Source organism: Chiloscyllium plagiosum, unplaced genomic scaffold (genome assembly GCF_037043375.1).
Source record: "Chiloscyllium plagiosum isolate Xiang-an unplaced genomic scaffold, Cpla_swu_hap1 HiC_scaffold_19, whole genome shotgun sequence".
Classification (NCBI taxonomy): domain Eukaryota; kingdom Metazoa; phylum Chordata; class Chondrichthyes; order Orectolobiformes; family Hemiscylliidae; genus Chiloscyllium; species Chiloscyllium plagiosum.
Genome location: NW_028270157.1, coordinates 32830409 through 32848277, shown reverse-complemented (window position 1 = coordinate 32848277; position 17869 = coordinate 32830409). Strand labels below are relative to the sequence as shown.

The window sequence follows — 17869 nt, the reverse complement described above, 5'->3', positions numbered from 1 at the left end:
AAGTGATAAAGTGAAATAAATAAATCAGCAAATACAAGATTGGCAAGTTTGCACATCTTAGAAGATCTTAGAAACACATCTTAAAATAATGATTAATTGATTATTTGTGCATTACATCTCAAAGGCCAAAAAAGTTTCTTTGCTTTTCTGACGTTGAGCTATGCTTTTACACTATTGAGATTGTCCATACTTAATTTAAACAATGCTATCATATTGCTTGAAAGAACCATGAAATCCATATATTAAAATTCCAATTGTCACAAACATTTGTCACGATTGAGTCATATTTTTACGGTAACATACAATTCTAGAAATTGCTACATCAACTGTTTTGATTCAATTTTGTTAAAATGCATCTGTCAATGTAATTGCAAGCTTTGACACTAGGGGGCTGTGTGAATTCTTCTACCCAACCCATAAAAATATTGATTTGCAGATGTCGGTATTGGACTGAGGTGTACAAAGTTAAAAATCACACAACACCAGGTTATGTAGTCCAACACGTTTAATTGGAAGCACTAGATTTAGGAGCGCTGCTCCTTCATCAGGTAGTTGTGGAGTACTCAATTGTAAGACACAGAATTTATAACAAAAGTTTACAGTGTGATGTACCTGAAATTATACATTGAAAAATACCTTGATTGTTTGTTAAGTCTCTCATCTGTTAGAATGACCATGTTAGTACCCATGGGGAGGGCCTCAACCAGGACCTTGAGTTTATGTCACACTACAGGTGACCACCATTGCACTACACACACTCTCCTATACATAGACACTCACACCCCCACATGCACCCTTTCACAGACCCCTTTACACTCACGCACATATACACTCTCTCGCTCACAGACACTCACAAACCCCCACCCCACACACAAATCCACATGCATATGTACGTTTGTGGGGTGAATTTGTACTTGCAGAGTAACATTGTACTTTGCTCAAAAACTGCATGAATCCATGTAAGACTCTGTGAACTCATTTTTTAGATTAGAATCAGATTAAACATTATGGCACAGACAACAGCACACAGGGGGCTAACATCTTCAACACGTTATCTGGGCTGGCACCAATTGTTAAAGTTAACCTGAGAATGTAACTTTTAAAAAAAGTTCTGTGATTTACATGTGAAAGAAGTGAAACTAACATGGTTATTTTTAACAGATGAGAGACTTAAACAATTAAGGTATTTTTCAGTGTATAATTTCAGTTATATCACACTGTAAACTTTTGTTATAAATTCTGTGTCTTACAATTGCGTACTTCACAACCACCTGATGAAGGAGCAGCGCTCCAAAAGCTAGTGCTTCTAATTAAACCTGTTGGATATAACCTGGTGTTGTGCGATTTTTAACAACATAAAAATATTCACCAACTGACTGTGGCAAACACCACAGGAAAAATAATATTTAAAACACACAAAAAATTATGTTAATGTAAACATGCTTCCAAAAGAAACTTGAGTTTTAGGTGAACCCCTGAATCACATTTTCGTGAATTGAATATTTAGATCACAAGCTAAATGCGTATAGAGAAGAACATTTGAGTTGAACAAAAGCCCTACAATGCTTGTATTCAGAAGATTTCATAAGGAATTAACACCCTAATGATCCATTACAAAATTTCTATTGTGTCATCTTTTCCAGCACTTATTAATGACATAACTAGGGAAATAGCTAGAAGAAATCACACTAATCAAGAGTGTCAATGAAATGAATGAATAACAGAAGATCATGAGAAAAATTTGATTCTGGGGTACAATTGCAACTGAAAATCAATTCACTTGCAGACATTGTCAAACTCATTAAGTCTTCTAGGTCAGTTTACCTCAGTAACCTACTGTGTGGCACAATTTGATTACATAATTGAGAAGTTTATATCTGATATATAACTGACATGAACATTATGCATAGAATAGTGCTGGCTGCCTCTGTAAAAGTCCTGGGGAGAGCTTGCCGAATAGCTTCCTTTTAAGTAAATCTAAAATTTGGATCAGCAGACAATTCCGCATTACAGTGCACTTCACTGTCTCAAAAAGTACCCTTTTGCAATAAATTCACCTTTCACTAAGAAACCCTATAACCTTTGGATACAATTACAGTTTTGATGTTTCGCCTTGAATTCTGCTTCTACATCTGTCTAAGTTATATTGGGACTCATGATGGGCACACCTTTCAGTCACATTTCTACTTTTATTGGACACCTTTGTCTTAACAGCTCCAGCCTTGCATTTTTGTGACTTTAATAAATTTATTGTTTTAACTTTTAACTCTTGCATTATATTCTTGGTGCCAATGGACAGATAGGATCTTCCTGTGCCAAGCAAACACATCTTTCGTTACTTGTATCAAACTAGTGTTTGTCAATGTTGACACTGAACAAAATCCACACAGAATCATTATGGCAGTGAAGGAGGCCATTCAGTCCAACGTGTCTGCATTCTCCACCCTTTTCCTTGTAATCCTCTCATTCACATTATCACCTAATGTCCTTTTGAATGCATCAATAGACTCTGCCTCAACCACAATTCCAGGCAGCGTGTTCCAGGTTTGAGCCAAGTGACTGAACAAGTATATTTTACAAGTTCAGCATAATCTAACTGCTTTGGTCTGAGGTGACATGCCAATCATTCACACGATATGCTGCCTGCCTACATGACATTTCCAGACATTTACTTGAAAATAAAAAAGAAAATTTCTATTCATTTTCATACCTTATGCACAGGAAAAATACTTAATCCACTCAATCTATACATGGAGTAACACTACTTTGCTTTTATTGTTCATTGGATGTGGGATTTTGCGACTGGTCCAACATTTATTGCATACCCATAATTGGCCTTGAGAAGATGGTGATGAGCTACCTTTTTGATCCACTGCATTCCATGGGAGTATTCATACATCAGCTTTGTTTGGGAGAGAGTACCACGACATTGAGAAAAAAGTGGCATAGTTCCAAGTCAGAATGGTGCAAGGCTTGGAGGTGAACTTGCAGGTAGCGAGTGGTGTTTGCATGTAGCTGCTGCCTTGTGGTATGGCTTGCTCGTTTGGAAGGCACTGGCAAAGGAACCTTAAAAGAGTTGCTGCAGTGCATTTTCTAGACTGTACACATTGCTGACACTGTCTTGTGCAGGGATGGAGTGTATCTTAAAGGTGCTAGATGGGGTGTTAGTCCAGAAAAATGTTGAGCATCTTGATTGTTGCCGGAGCTGCATCTATCCAGGCAAAAGGACAGTATTCCACCACACTTCTGACTTGTACCTTGAGGAGATGGTGGACAGGCTTTGGAGAATCAGGAGATGAGTTACTCACTTCAAGATTCTCTGACTTGCCCTTGTAGCCAGTATTGATATGGCTAGTCCAAATGAGTTTCTAGTCAATGGTAACCTCCAGGGCTGTGACAGTGAGGGACTCAGCAGTATTAATACATTAAAACGTCAAGGGACAATAGTTGGGTCTCTATTTTGTTGGAGATAGCCATGGCCAGGCATTTATGTGACAATTCTTATTTGGCACTTAGCAGCCCACCCTGGGTGTTTTCCAGGTTTTGCTGCATTTGGACATACACAGCTTCAGTATCTGAGGTGTTAAACATTATACAATCATCAATGAATATCCCTCATCTGAGCAAGGGAACATCAATGATAAAGGAACTGAAGTTGGATAAGCTTAGGACTCTACACAGAGGAATTCCTGTGGAGCTGTCCTCGGAGTGAGACGATTGCTTGTTAACACTAAAATCAACTCCCCATTAGCTTCAACTTTTCCTTGATGCTACACACTGTCAAATGCTGCTTTGACATCAAAGTAAGTCAACCTTACACCCCATTTCAAACTCAGCTCTTTTAGCCATGTTTGGATCAATACTGGAATGTGATCAGGGGCTGAGTTATCCAACAGAACACAAGTTTAGTATAAACGTGCAGGTTATTGTTGAGTAAGTGGCATTGATAGCCCAGCCAACATCACCTTCCAGTACTCTTCTGAGGACTGAGTGTGGATTGATGCAGCAACACTTGGCTGAGTTGTATTTGTCCTCGTCTGTTTTTGTGGATAGGGTTTACCTAGGCAATTTTTCGTATTGCCAGATAGATGGTAAGACTACAGCTGCACTGGAACCGGTTTGCACCAGCCTTCAGTGCTCCTCCTGGAATGCTGGTCAGGGGCCATATCTTCTGCAGCATCTAATGCCCTCTGTAATTCCTTGATATCATCTGCAGTGAATTGAACTGGTTGAAGGGTGGCATATGAGACAACGCAAACTGTCGGAGTGGGTCAAAATGCATGAACCACTTGCTAGTACTTCAATTTTATTTGTTCCTTTAATGTTACTTTCTCAAAGTTTCTACGACTCTAAGCAAAAAAGGTGTTCAATGCTAGTAAAACATTTTTAAAAAACTATACTTATAAAGTTAAATCTCTTATACATCGATTGTATTAAGATTTATCATTTTGGGGGTTTATTAATTTCTAACCATTTCCAATTAAATTTAAACACCTTTTCCTCACGCAACAAGATTGAACTCTGAAATTTTCTTGTTGACTCTCCAAACTGTGCCAGCTGGTCATTCTTCTCCAACCAAACTTCAAACTACTTTCATTGTCAAAGTGCCATAGAATCCTTGCAACCAACCAATCTCTTGCTTCAACAAATAATAACCTGAACAATACCTATCTACAGGTCAATTGATTTAAGATAAGTCTCAAACAATAATTTGAATTCTTATTGGTACTTTGTACAGACATGTTTCAGATCCACATAACCACCAAATCAATGAGTGTGATACTATCAGAGATAACCTACTATTCTGAAACAAGAGGAAGTGAAAAATACCCAAAAACTACATTAACTTTTCTAATCGTTTTATCCTAATGACAAAATGTATCATTCAATCACAATGATTTCAGTTTTGGCCAGAGTAACATTTATAACAGACTATTCAAGGATTTAACAGAGTGCTATAAAACCACAAAATATTATTTCGATCATACTGAAACTGTAACGTCACACGAGGAGATGCTGACCAAACTGGACATTTGTTTTGCAAATGGTGACTGCATTTGTTTAAATTATTAACTATATTTAATTGTTATTTAGAACTGGAAATTTAAAAAAAACCAGTAACATATTTAAGAAGTTATTTAATGCGTAGTGCACTTGTACAAATTACATTTTAGGTTTTCACCCTCGTAATTAAAATCATAAATTTACCTGTATATCCATTTTTAGCAGCAGAATACAAGGCAGACGAACCTTCCTCGTCGGGATGATTAATATCAATTCCATCTTCATTTAGCAGCATTGACAATAAAGTGACATTTCCCTGGGCAGCAGCTTGGTGAAGCAGAATGGACCTGCCACCCAGGGGGACAGGACCACCAGACAATAATGAAGGAATTAGGGAGGGAGACCTGCCTGCGAGTTAAAGTGAAATATTTATAGGGGAAAAAATCAGTTATTATAATCTGGTTACGTGCATTAAGACCGTAACATAGAGGTGAAAAAGAACAAGCATGTTATAATCCATAAATACAATTATAAATTTAATTATTCAATATGCTGACTTCACAGAACATAAAACAACTTATCAATCTTAAAAATATTTTACAGCTCACAGGGATTAAAAATATTGTGTATATTAGTTGAATATTAATAATTTGAGTATTTTAATCAGGCAAATGCAAAAATTCCTCCCACAGTCCAAAGATGTGCAGTCCAGGTGAATTCGCCATGTTAAATTGCCCATAGTGTTAGGTGCATTAGTCAGAGGGAAATGGGTCTGGGTGGGTTACTCATCGGAGGGTCGGTGTGGACTGGTTGGGCCGAAGGGCTTGTTTCCACACTGCAGGGAATCTAACCTAATCTAATTACAAAATGCAACTTAATTTAGTAATTTTAAAGCTGTACTTTAGCTTTTACTTCAATTGTCTTTTGGGGAAACAGAGTTCACAACATTGGAATTATTAAGTTTAAATATTTTTACATTTTCTTCTAAACTATAAATATTGTATTATATTTAAAAAAGTCATTTCATAACATCTGTTTGCTGGGAGTACAGTGGATTCTGTTATTGTTTCGATGCTTAACTTTTCAAAGCTTAGATGAAAAGATATAATTAGAAAAAATTAACAATACTGTGCGTACTTGAATGCTTAAGTTGCTGACTTGTTAATTGTACGTACATGAGCAATGAACAAAAACTGGCGTGTGTGTGTGTGTGTTAATCACTTTAAACTAACCAACAGAAAATGAGTTCTGTAAAAATCAGAATTTTAAACATTCATTTTGCACCTTGAAGTTTTAAATTGGATCTTCAATGGTTTTTGTTTGTTTTTACAAATAGCACTTGGAGGTGTGATATTAAAAATATTAATAGCATACAGATATTATGCTTTTATCTGAGTATTCAGTTAGACATTTATTTCATACCATCAAGCTGTCAATGTGGAGGGAAGTTTGCTAAATAAATGAAGATTATATATTGTACAAAAGGCTTTCTGTATCTTTCCTTAAAGAGAAGGCGACAAAAAAAGATAAAAATAAATTGTTTTCAACTAACCCGTCTCAACCCATAAATTGTCATTTACAAAAACCAATGACAGATTGTTAAAATAAATAAAGAAAATTACATGAAGCAGACAGATTGCAACAAGTGCAATATTTATTTGCAACCCCTAAAACAGGGTTTTATGATTAATAAACGTTTCTGAATATCAATACTATTTAGATGCATTACCTGGCATTTTAAAAAAGTGTTATAATGGCAATTCACCTTCTTCACAATTATTCTAGTATGTTGCAATTTGTGCACGAGAAAGGAAAGCATGTTCAGCAAGTGCAAAATATGTTCAATATGCATGGGTTAAAGCAAACAGCTAGTACACATGGCTGATTGGTTAGAACACATGCATGACAGTTTTCAAGTGCACAGCAAAATAACAGGGACAAAAGGTAACACAAGTTCACATTCAGAGTAGTTTAAAATGCAAAGAGTTAAAAGCTGCATTGATGACAATTTATCATCCACAGTGGCCAAAGCTTCTTTAAGCACTGCATGACATGCACTGATCACAAGGTCTCAGGGATAGAAATACAATTGCTGGCATCAGCATCAGAGAGTGATACAGCTGGTTAATTTCAGACCCAATAAGTCATTGCTTTTCTTCATCCTTAATGCCAATTAAGGTTGGATGCAATACAATCAAAACATGACTGCTAAACCAAGTATTGCAACATGGCTAGTGAGAAAGGAGAGATCTGACTTGAGGTAGAAAAATATTTATATAAAATTCCAAGTCTTCATTTGTAAATGTGAAATCATTTTAGAACTAAAAGAAATTGTAAGGATGTGAATCCCCATTTTTCATCTTATCAGATTCTCTTGTACGCAAGTACATAACTCAAGGTAGCAGATTCTTCCATTGGAGAGTGGAGGCCTCTGCAGGAGTTCAATCATTAATTGGGTGAGGCACTGATGAATCAGGTTTCAGACAGACTTTTCTTTCTCAAGAAAGAAAGAATAATGACAATGATACTGAAGGGCTACATAGCATCACAAATGAAGAAATTAAGCTTTCTGTTGCTTTGTACTATTGTACAATGAATCGTTTCAAATATTTATTCCCAAAGGTGACACTCCTTTTAGACGAAGACAGCCAATTCATGGCCAAATAAAACCTGTGGCAATCTAAATAAATGTAGCAACGGTTCAACATTCACTAGCAGTCTTTAATACAGAAATATCAGCAAAATACATTATTTTAGGGGAGAAAGCGGTTCACAATTTTAATGGCATTTTAGAACCATACTGTAACTAACCAATTCAAAATCATGTGTTGATTGAATAACTGGATTGAATATTTGCCTGTTTTAGGCCATGGGAGAACAAAAATCAATAAATATCTTTAAAGAAAGACATTTTGCATTTATGCTCAGATTTGTTGTATTGGCAGTTAAAAATGAGACAGTATTCCAATCCCTTTACCTGATGATGTGATCAGTAGACTGTCTGTTTCACATGGTCTAGTGGATGAGGTTCTTTTGGTTGTACTAGCAAGGTCAATGGAGGTGCTAGAGGCGATGGTGGTGGTGGTGATGATGAGGGAACACTCTGAACATGCTGTTTGGTTCAGCTGCGGGGATAAGGAAGGCCTAGCACCCACCTGAGATGCAGCCACGGCAGGGACAGCACAGCCAGTAGATGCTATATCCACTGCTGGCTTAGGTGGCAATTGTGGCAATGATGTCTTTGGAAGAATCTCCTCATTAGTTCCTTTAATTCCAGGATGTGGACTGGAAGTGGATGAAGCCATGGTTCTACCTTCATTCCGAGTATTAAATCCAACAGTTGGGGATCGATTCCCATCCATAAAAACTTTTAATGGTGGATGAGGAGAGGATGGAGTCTGTGACAATCCTGGTTTTTTTGGAGGAATAGGTGGTGGATTTCCTCGGTCAACTCTTGCTCCTGTAGGAGATTTTAATCCAGCTGGGGAGATGCTCAAAGAACTGGCAATTTTACCAGCAACCTGTGGATAAGGTGAGCCCTCACTCATCATTGGATGTGCCAAGCCGGGTTTTAGGTTGCTAACAGGGAGATTTCGGCTTTCTGTGCCAAACGGAGATGCACTGTTTGCACAAGGAGGCTTTACTATGCTCGGTGGACCTGTGAATCTTGAAAGAACCTGACTGACAGTATTCCGAGCCAACTGTTTGGCAGGAGAATTATCTCGGCTAGTGGGAGACAAATCCCGTGATGGGGACCCTGTTACAACACAGCTGTGTTTCTCCTGGTCCACAGTTTGTGCTTGAAATTTAAATCGAGCAGCTTGAATCCTTGGGCTCAATCCTGGTTGCAAAGTTGTGCATATACTCGGAGAACTTAAACTCTGCATAGTTGCTCCTGGCGAAGAGCATGGTGATGTTGTTCCTGAAGGAGGAGGAGAGGGAACTACAGTATTGCTGAGTACAAGAGATGTCCCCCCTACTAAGTGTGGTAATGCCCCAGGCAGAGGACTGGGACTGGTGCTGATTGACGGTCCATTCTCCAAACTGGAAGGAACAACTTTGGTTTGTGTTGTCGATATAGTTTCTTCTGCATTAATTGTTGCTAGAAGTTTATCACTGATTGGCTTTACCAGTACTGTATTGCTAGACAGCTTTGTGCCTCCTACTGATACAGGATTTACAGGTTTAACAGGTACTGTCTTATTATCATTGGCAATATCAAGCAAAGTTTCTGTTTGCGAAGCAACCGACAACATAGTTTGCTTACTATATCCAATAGCCATGTCTTTATTCAAATTATTAGTCAATGAAACAGTACCATCTTCTTTGACACAATTAAGCTCAATCATTTTCTTCAGACTTTCAACTTCTAGTCTCAGATCTTTGGTACGGTTTTCCTCACGGTTAAGTTTGGCACGCAGCTGTTCCCTTTCAATATCAAACTCAGAGAGCTGCTTTTCCATTTTGGCTTCCATTTGTAGGCTTTTCTTTTTCTCCACCAGCAATTCCTCCTCCAATTGACTGGTCTTCTTTTGCTCAGCATCAAGAGCTTTGGTGATGTCTGCTAGTGTCTGGCTTTCATCTACTACTTTGCCAGCAAGCTGTTTGCACTCTTTAACCAACATCATTACGAGCTGTTTATTTTTGATCCGTTCTTCCTCAAGCTGCATTGACAACTTTTTATTCTCTGCCTCAAGTTGTTTTAATTGAGATTTCTCAAACTCTACCTGGAAAGAGTTCACAAAAATCAATTAACATTCAAGAATCTTTCCCTTACAAAAAAAGCTTTCATCTCTGCAAATTAATTTCTGTCTATGGTGTTGATGATCTACACCTTTGTGTCTAAGCTTCACTATCAGTGCATGATGTTTTCAATCAGTGAATGGTACCTTTCTGTCCCATAAAAATACTAATTATGATTTTCAAAAAGTTGATAGGACTTACTGAAAGTGGACAGATAAACTAGGATCTAAATTTTTCATTCACTACGCAAGAACTTTCACATTTAAAATATTGATATTACATCTTATTTATTTTCCACTGCAACATTTGGATGATTGCAGATTGTACTTGCATTTGTCATGATTTAGCACAAGTGGCACAGTTATTGTTAAAATCACATGACCGAAGCAAGTAAAACTGTGAAGACTTTGTGAATATTTACACACAATGTTTGTAAAGACCATTTCCTGTTGAGTTCTTTTGCCATGCAGCACAGATGTGCCATTCAGCACATCTCTGAAACAAGATGATAAAGGCAAAATGTTTTCTCTTGTGGGGAAAAGCGTAAAGTAAGAGATCACTAGCACAAAACAGGCACCAAGAAATCTAACAGAGTATTCAGACAAAAACATTTTTACCCAGAGTCATAAGAATGTGGAACGCACTGAAGCAAGGAATGGTTAAATACTGTAGATGGGCAATTAGTCACACAGTGAACAGAAAAAGAATAGATGTTTAAGATGGTAAATTGATGTGAAAAAAAATGAGAGAAGGTTCAACTGGAGCATAAGCACCAGCATGAACTGATTATGCCATTGTCACATTTCTGTGCCAGATATCCTGTGTAAATACAAGCTAATCAAATTTAATTATATCATTTTTAATTGTAGCATAGAGATGCAGAAGCCTGTGAAAAGTGCTCGAAACACACAATACTTTATTGGCAAGGGAGAATTATGGACTACTTGCACTTAATAAACATGCACCAAAACAAAAAAGTAAATAAAACACAGCCATGCTCAAAGATTTAAGAATAATGGCAAAAATTATGATGTTCAAATAAATGTTTAAATGCTGGCAGGCTGCTGTCAAAAACTTAAATATCTGATATTAATGGCTGAATGTTCCCATTGTCAATTAAAATGTTTCATCAAGTCAGATTCGTGGCACCGAACCTGCCTTGACTCAGTGGCTTTGTGATGCAATTTTCTGTTCTTCACCTTCCAATCAAGCTCTTCAACAATCAACAATCTGCAATAACCTTTTGCAATTACGGGACAGGAGGTGGAAGCAGTGATCACTGCTGACACCTCCTGGTGTTCACCTTGCTAGTGGCATATTTAAAGTTTTAAAGTTTTCCACACCACTTCAGATGCTGCAAGCTCGGAACTACTCCTTGCACTGGGATGCTCCATCATTAACACTGGGGAAACAACCTACAAGGACATGTTAGCTCCTCACTTCATGAACAGGAACCTGTAGGCGTTGTTGTATTGGATGCTTTATCCTGCTGAGCAATGTCAGAGCCCATACCATCAGACACAAGCAACCTGAACCCAGCTAGGTTCAGTGCTGAGTAAAAAGGAATACATAGCAGTACACACAGTTATCTTCTGTGGTCCATTACACACACTACTACTCTCAGGGCCAATCACTCTAAGATTGCCACTACACACACACACACGTGGTTTCACAACACCCACTATCACATGCATCATGTCCATTTAACGTCTCTCAACCCACCTTATCCTCCCGAAGTACAAACTTTCTGCCCTTTATGCTTTCTACTTATTCAGTGGGGAGACCTCACCATCTCAGCTTCCTATCACCATAAACTGTTCTTCCATCCAACTATCTTTGCACTTCAATCCTTCCTTTGTCTCACTGTACGATTGGAAAGACACTGTTCTTTGGAATCTGGTAGGACCAAGAATCTAACTAACTGTAGATCAGAAGATTGCACATACAATTCATGTCAGAATCATGGGACTTTCCTATAGCTTAGGTTTCTGGGTTTTGTATCAAGACAGGGATTAATGGGTGGGAATGTTAGTGTCATGTTGAATCTAAAACATATTTTAAATCAACCAAAATCCTTTTTATGGGCTGTTGCAGTGCAGTGGTAGTTCACCTGCTTCTGGTCGAGCAAACACAGGTTTCAAGTACCACCTGTCCCACAGCTGTGTCATAACAACTTCAACAAGGTTGATTTAAAATAGCTTTCTAAGTGACAATGACCAACCCTTTAATTGATGTGGGGTAAGTCTTAAACAAATATTTCTCATCTGTATTCACACAGGGGAAAGATATTGTAGTTGGGAATTTCAGTTGGGATGGGCAGGTTCTGAAACTTGTTAAGATTAATAAAGAGGTAGTTTTTAAATGGACATACAGTTGCAAAGTCCCCAGGGTTCAATGAGATATATCTCATGGTGCTATGGGAAACAAGGACGGAAATTTCTGGAGCCCTGATGGATATATTTATTATTTCACTGGCCACAAGTGAAATTCCAGATGACTAGCTAATGTGGTTCATTTGTTCAAGAGCAGCAGCAGGGATAAGCCAGGTAACCACTGATCAGTTAGTCTTGCGTTAGTGATAAGGAAATCATGATAAAAAACTGAGGGACAGGGTTAATCAACACTTGTAAAGTCAGGGATTGATCAGCGATAGTCAGCATGGATTTGTTAGAGGGGGATCCTGACTGACTAACTTAACTGAGTTTTTTGAAAAAGTTGATTAAGTATATTGATGAGGGTATTGCAGTTGATATGACTTCAGCAAGGCGTTTGACAAGACCTCATATGGAAGCCTCATAAGAGCTCATGGGATCCAAGGTAAGTTGGCGAACAGAATCCAAAAATTGACTTGTAACTAAGAGGCAAAGGGTGATGATGGAGGTTTGCTTTTGTGATTGGAAGCCTATGACCAGCACTGTACTACAGGGTTTGGTGCTGGGATCTTTGTTGTTACGTATATTAAATGACTTGGATGGGAATGTATACGGTATAATCAGTAACGTTTACAGATGACATGAAAATTGGTGGTGTTATTGGTAGTGAAGAGGACAGTCTAAAACTGCCAACTATTACTGATCAGCTGGCAAACTGGGCAGAATAGTGGCAGATGGAATCTAATCCTTGGGCATTTTGGGATGTCCAATAAGGGAAGGATATACATGATGAATGGTAGCCCCAAAGGGACCTTGGTGTACTTGTCCATAGACCCTGAGGTAGATAGGATGGTGAAGAAACCATATGGAATACTTCTCTACATTAGCATAGAAAATAGAAGCTTGAAATTCTTATTACACCTTCATGTAAAATTGGTTAGGCCACAGATGGAATAGTTTGTGCAGTTCAGGTCACCACACTATGGAAGGACGTGATTGCACTGGAGAGGGTGCAGAGGAGATTCACCAGGATGATGCCTGGGATGAAAAATCTCAGTTTTAAGGACAAACTGGACAGGCTGGGTTTGTTTTACTCAGAGCAGAGAAGGCGGAGAGGGAATTTCATTGAGGTATATGAGAGGCATAGACAGGGTAGATCACGAGAATCTTTTCTCTATAGTATCTGTGTCTTAGAGCAGAGGGCACAAGTTGAAGGTGAGGACCAAGTGGTTTAGAGGTGATCTGAGAAATAAAATCTTTTCACTTGGAGGGTGGTAGAATTATGGAACATGTTGCCTGAGGTGATGATGGAAGCGGATACTCTTGCAAAATTTAAGCAGCATCTCGATGAGCACTTACATTGCCAGGGCATGGACAAAGTACAGGTAAATGGGATTAGCATAATTTAATGTTGCAGTTGGCAAAGACATGGTGGTGGGCGAAGGGCTGCTCTTATGATTCTATAAGCATAGTTCCTGCGTAACTTCATTAAGGACTGCTCTCCTTTGATTTTAAGACGTGGCCACTGAGTTAAAGCACATGCAGTGTGGCTGCTGACGTGATACTTGCACAGCTCAATGCATTATAATGACATGCCTACCCTCCCCCCTTCAGTGTTCCAAAACATGACACGTTGTCAGCTTTTCTCAATGTGCACGAAGGGAAATGCAGCCACCAAGGCTGCAGTCTCCAAGTAATCAGCAAAGTGAATGAATGCTAAGAAATCAAGCTAAGAGTCATTAGGATGCAACCTGTTCAGGTAATGGAGTGTCTGTGCGCCACTGTGCATGAAGCCACCTAGCAGAAGCATGCAAGTCCTAGGTGTTCCTGAACGCCAAAGTAAAATGTCAAGGGGCTGAAGCAGTTCAAGAGTTGGTCCAAGAGTAGGCATGATGATAAAAGACAGGATAGCAATGGGGAAGCTGCAGCCACCAGTTAACAGCTCTGATTTATAAAGTAGGAATCTGAAGTTTCTATTTATTAGGAAATAAGGAAGAATTTAAACTAGTTAATAAATGAGGTGAGTTGGACTGAAGAAATAAAGCAGTCACGGCTCAACTGCGAGATGAAAGCTCTCTCAACATTGAATTTCCATTTCTTTTTCCCCTCTATGTGGTTTCAATACTTTTTTGCCATTGTCTGTGTAATTCCAGGGAGGGAAAAATTCTGCCCCAATCATCTTGTCCACATGAGAATGATACAATTACTTTAATCTTTTGTGGAGATACTTGCAATATCTTGCTTTGCAATATTCTATTCTACAAAAATAATTCATCTTCAATCTCTGAAAGAGTGGAATGTTTGCAATGGCATTTTAATTAATGGACATAACACCAGCAGTCACTTTGAATGAAAGATTAAAGAGGTAGTACTCAGAGCAATTTAAATAATACTTCATTTAGATGTGTGATATTCAGAGCAAACAAAATGCACTTGTTTTAGGGGTGCGTAGACAAACGTTAATTAGTTTTTTTTAAAAAGACAATTTTTTTTGCATGCTTAAGCCAACAGAATTACTGATAAGGAAATAATTCTTGTGGGATAGTTTGCCCCAGAATATAAATGCAAACAAATTCCAAACCATAGCAAAGCTGATTTATAAACACTGCTAAGAGATTTACTAGCAATGTCTTGGATCACTTTTGAAGCATTCACTAAAAGCATTAGCGTATATAGTCTACTAAAGTTTAATTTCTAATAGCTGACATAAAACTAATGTTGGTAGAATTGAAGTAGATATTACAATCGAATGAACTTATAATACTACTTTAGAACGAAAACATTGGTCAGAACATAGAGGTATCATTTTGTGAAACTGTGGCACACAGTCTTTAATAAATTGTAAGGCAGTTCTTTTTCCTAACAGACGACTGGAATTTCACCAATTCCTTCTTTTGTAAATAGGGATTTCATTTGTTTGGGGCCAATGGGGTGGAGAACTGACAAAATGGACAAAAATTGGGGAAAGAAAAATTAGGTTAGAAAATATAATACATCCATTCAACAGGAGGACCAAATGGTCTGCAGAAAATATTTAATTTTTTAACTTTAGTACAGGATAGGTTACCATTTTCATCATAATTGTTTTCAATTTATAAAATTAATCATTTAACACTTCTCTACAGGCATTTTAGTACGGACTGCTCCCATTCAAAGCACGTATGATTGCTGATTGTCATCGTTCTGCAATCCTGTTATGAATACTGGTCACATTTGACACATTTAACACATGGTATACAGATAGTGAAAAAAAAATCAGTTTCAGATATCATGTAGCTGATCAGATTATGCTGAGTCTTCAGCAGAGAGCAACTTAATCTGGCACATACCACTATTATAAAATTATTACTGCAGTAACAGTTTCCTTTCATTCAAATTCTTGAGAATACTAAATGGCTTTTACAACATTTTAATCAAAGCCTTAAATCATTCCAATCAGCTAACTCAAAAGTCAGTGCTATAATTTCAAGCAAGTCTTATTTTCACACCTGCTGTAAAAGCCGCTCACGCTCTTTCTCTAGCATGTATGTAACATCATCCCCCTGGGCTGCATCTTGGGCATGTTTATGCCTCTCCTCTTCAAAGTCCAAGATGACCTAACAAATGAAAAGTAATGACATACTCTGTGAAACCCTTTTCCTGATTTTATAAATAGGGTTCAACTTAAATGAACCGTGAAGTCTGGCCTAATTATGAACAGCATGGCTGTGCTTTGCTCTGGTAACCTTTAAGAACAAACATCTTTTATTTTTGATGAGCTCAAAAGGTGAATTTTAAAGGCTTCACACTTGCAGCATGGAGTAACAGATTTTACGACATAACTCTTTCAATTGAGGCATTTCAACAACCAGCAATAATTTAATTTGCACTGATAAATGGCTGGAAATGAAAACCATTTAGGTAAAGCTGACCACCTACCTTTCGATGTCGAATTTCAGCTGCAGCTAACTGTGCAGACATTCTCTCCTGCATCTTTTTGCAGTGATCCATGACAATTTGCAATATGGATAGTGGACTGGCGCAGATGGCCTGCTTATCTTTGTTGCTATCATCACCACCTGCTTCATAGTCTCTCTGGAGAGCCAGGAAAGGATCACTGAGATTAAACGTCCCATAACGTTCCTGGGTAAAAACATCCTTTCGGCGAGACTGAAATGACAACAAATTAAATGGCATAAACAGGAAACCCAGAATCCGTATATCTAGAGTTACTATACTTCATATCCACTTATGAACACAGGGATTAAGGAAACAGCATGTCTTTATAAGTGTCCAGAGAGATACATAGGAAAAGATGGTCGATACTGAAGATGTGAATTAAAAACAAAAAGTTCTGAAAAAAGAACAGAAGACTCATACTGAACTCTCCACAGATGCTGCTGGACCTGTTTTTCTGAAAACAAATGGAGTATCATAACCCAATTTTGATACATTTATGCTGGATTTTCCATTACTGTGCTTATGTCATTTATGTAGAATATTTATTGTGTTTACTACCTAACCAATGTCACTGAATATCTGGCAACTTGTTTATTTCCATTAATATGCGTAGTACATTAATTCATGTGATACACTATTAATAATACCTTCTCTGTATTGATCCTATTTAGTTAGCCAATTTCCTTACAGACAAAAGTAAACACCCTTTTAAAATCTAGTAATTTACATGCAAACGTCAGTAAATTTTGATTTTAAGCAAATCTGAATGACATCATGATTCTCTTTTCAGAAGGTACTCAGAATAATCACACTCATGGATAAATCAGTTTGAGTAAATCAATCAAGAGAATACTCATGACTGATGCTCAGCATTGAGTTCTTATTATCCGGGATGTTCCCTGCCGTGCTGTTACATTTATTACTCAGTGTACTCTTAAATAGTCACCCTCATTTGTTTTTCATATCTTTTAAAATTGGAATTCATGAAGCCTGGCATTTTTTTTTGTAATGAAAATGCCTATTTCCCCACATAATTAATGATCTACCAAACAGAGTCATAGAGATGTACAGCATGGAAACCGATCCTTCGGTCCAACCTGTCCATGCCAACCAGATGTCTCAACCCAATCTAGTCCCACCTTCTAGCACTCGGCCCAAATCCCTCCAAACCCTTCCTATTCATATACCCATCCAAATGCCTCTTAAATGTTGCAATTGTACTAGCCTCCGCCATTTTCTCTGGCAGCTCATTCCATACATGCACCACCCTCTGCGTGAAAAAGTTGCCCCTTAGGTCTCTTTTATATCTTTACCTTCTCACCCTAAACCTATGCCCTGTAGTTCTGGACTCCCCGACCCCAGGGAAAAGACTTTGCCTATCTATCCTATCCATGCCCCTCAATTTTGTAAACCTCTATTAAGGTCACCCCTCAGCCTCTGACGCTCCAGGGAAAACTGCCCCAGCCTGTTCAGCCTCTCCCTATAGTTCAAATCCTCTAATCCTAGCAACATCCTTGTAAATCTTTTCTGAACCCTTTCAAGTTTCACAACATCTTTCCGATAGGAAGGAGACCAGAATTGCACGCAATATTCCAACAATGGCCTAACCAATGTCCTGTACAGCCGCAACATGACCTCCCAACTCCTGTACACAATACTCTGACCAATAAAGGAATGCATACTGAACGCCTTCTTCACTACCTTATCTACCTGCGACTCCACTTTCAAGGAGCTATGAACCTGCACTCCAAGGTCTCTTTGTTCAGCAACACTCCCTAGGACCTTACCATTAAGTGTATAAGTCCTGCTAA

At 38.2% G+C, this 17869-nt stretch overlaps 1 protein-coding gene across 5 annotated transcripts in view; it reads right to left on the bottom strand.

The window, feature by feature from the left end:
* cttnbp2 (cortactin binding protein 2) overlaps positions 1 to 17869 on the bottom strand; it is a 165239-nt gene that overhangs the window by 86058 nt on the left and 61312 nt on the right. For 4 of the 5 annotated variants that reach the window (XR_015760431.1, XM_087997199.1, XM_043709598.2 and 1 more), the window contains exons 3-6: positions 16038 to 16268; positions 15608 to 15715; positions 7982 to 9731; positions 5209 to 5412 (exon numbers count right to left, since the gene is read on the bottom strand). Coding sequence is in view for 4 of the 5 variants with exons in the window: in XM_087997199.1 (XP_087853325.1) it covers positions 5209 to 5412; positions 7982 to 9731; positions 15608 to 15715; positions 16038 to 16268 (2293 nt within the window). In the remaining variant the exon portion in view is untranslated. The remainder of the gene's footprint in view (positions 1 to 5208; positions 5413 to 7981; positions 9732 to 15607; positions 15716 to 16037; positions 16269 to 17869) is intronic. The other variant, XM_043709597.2, reaches the window with a different exon arrangement.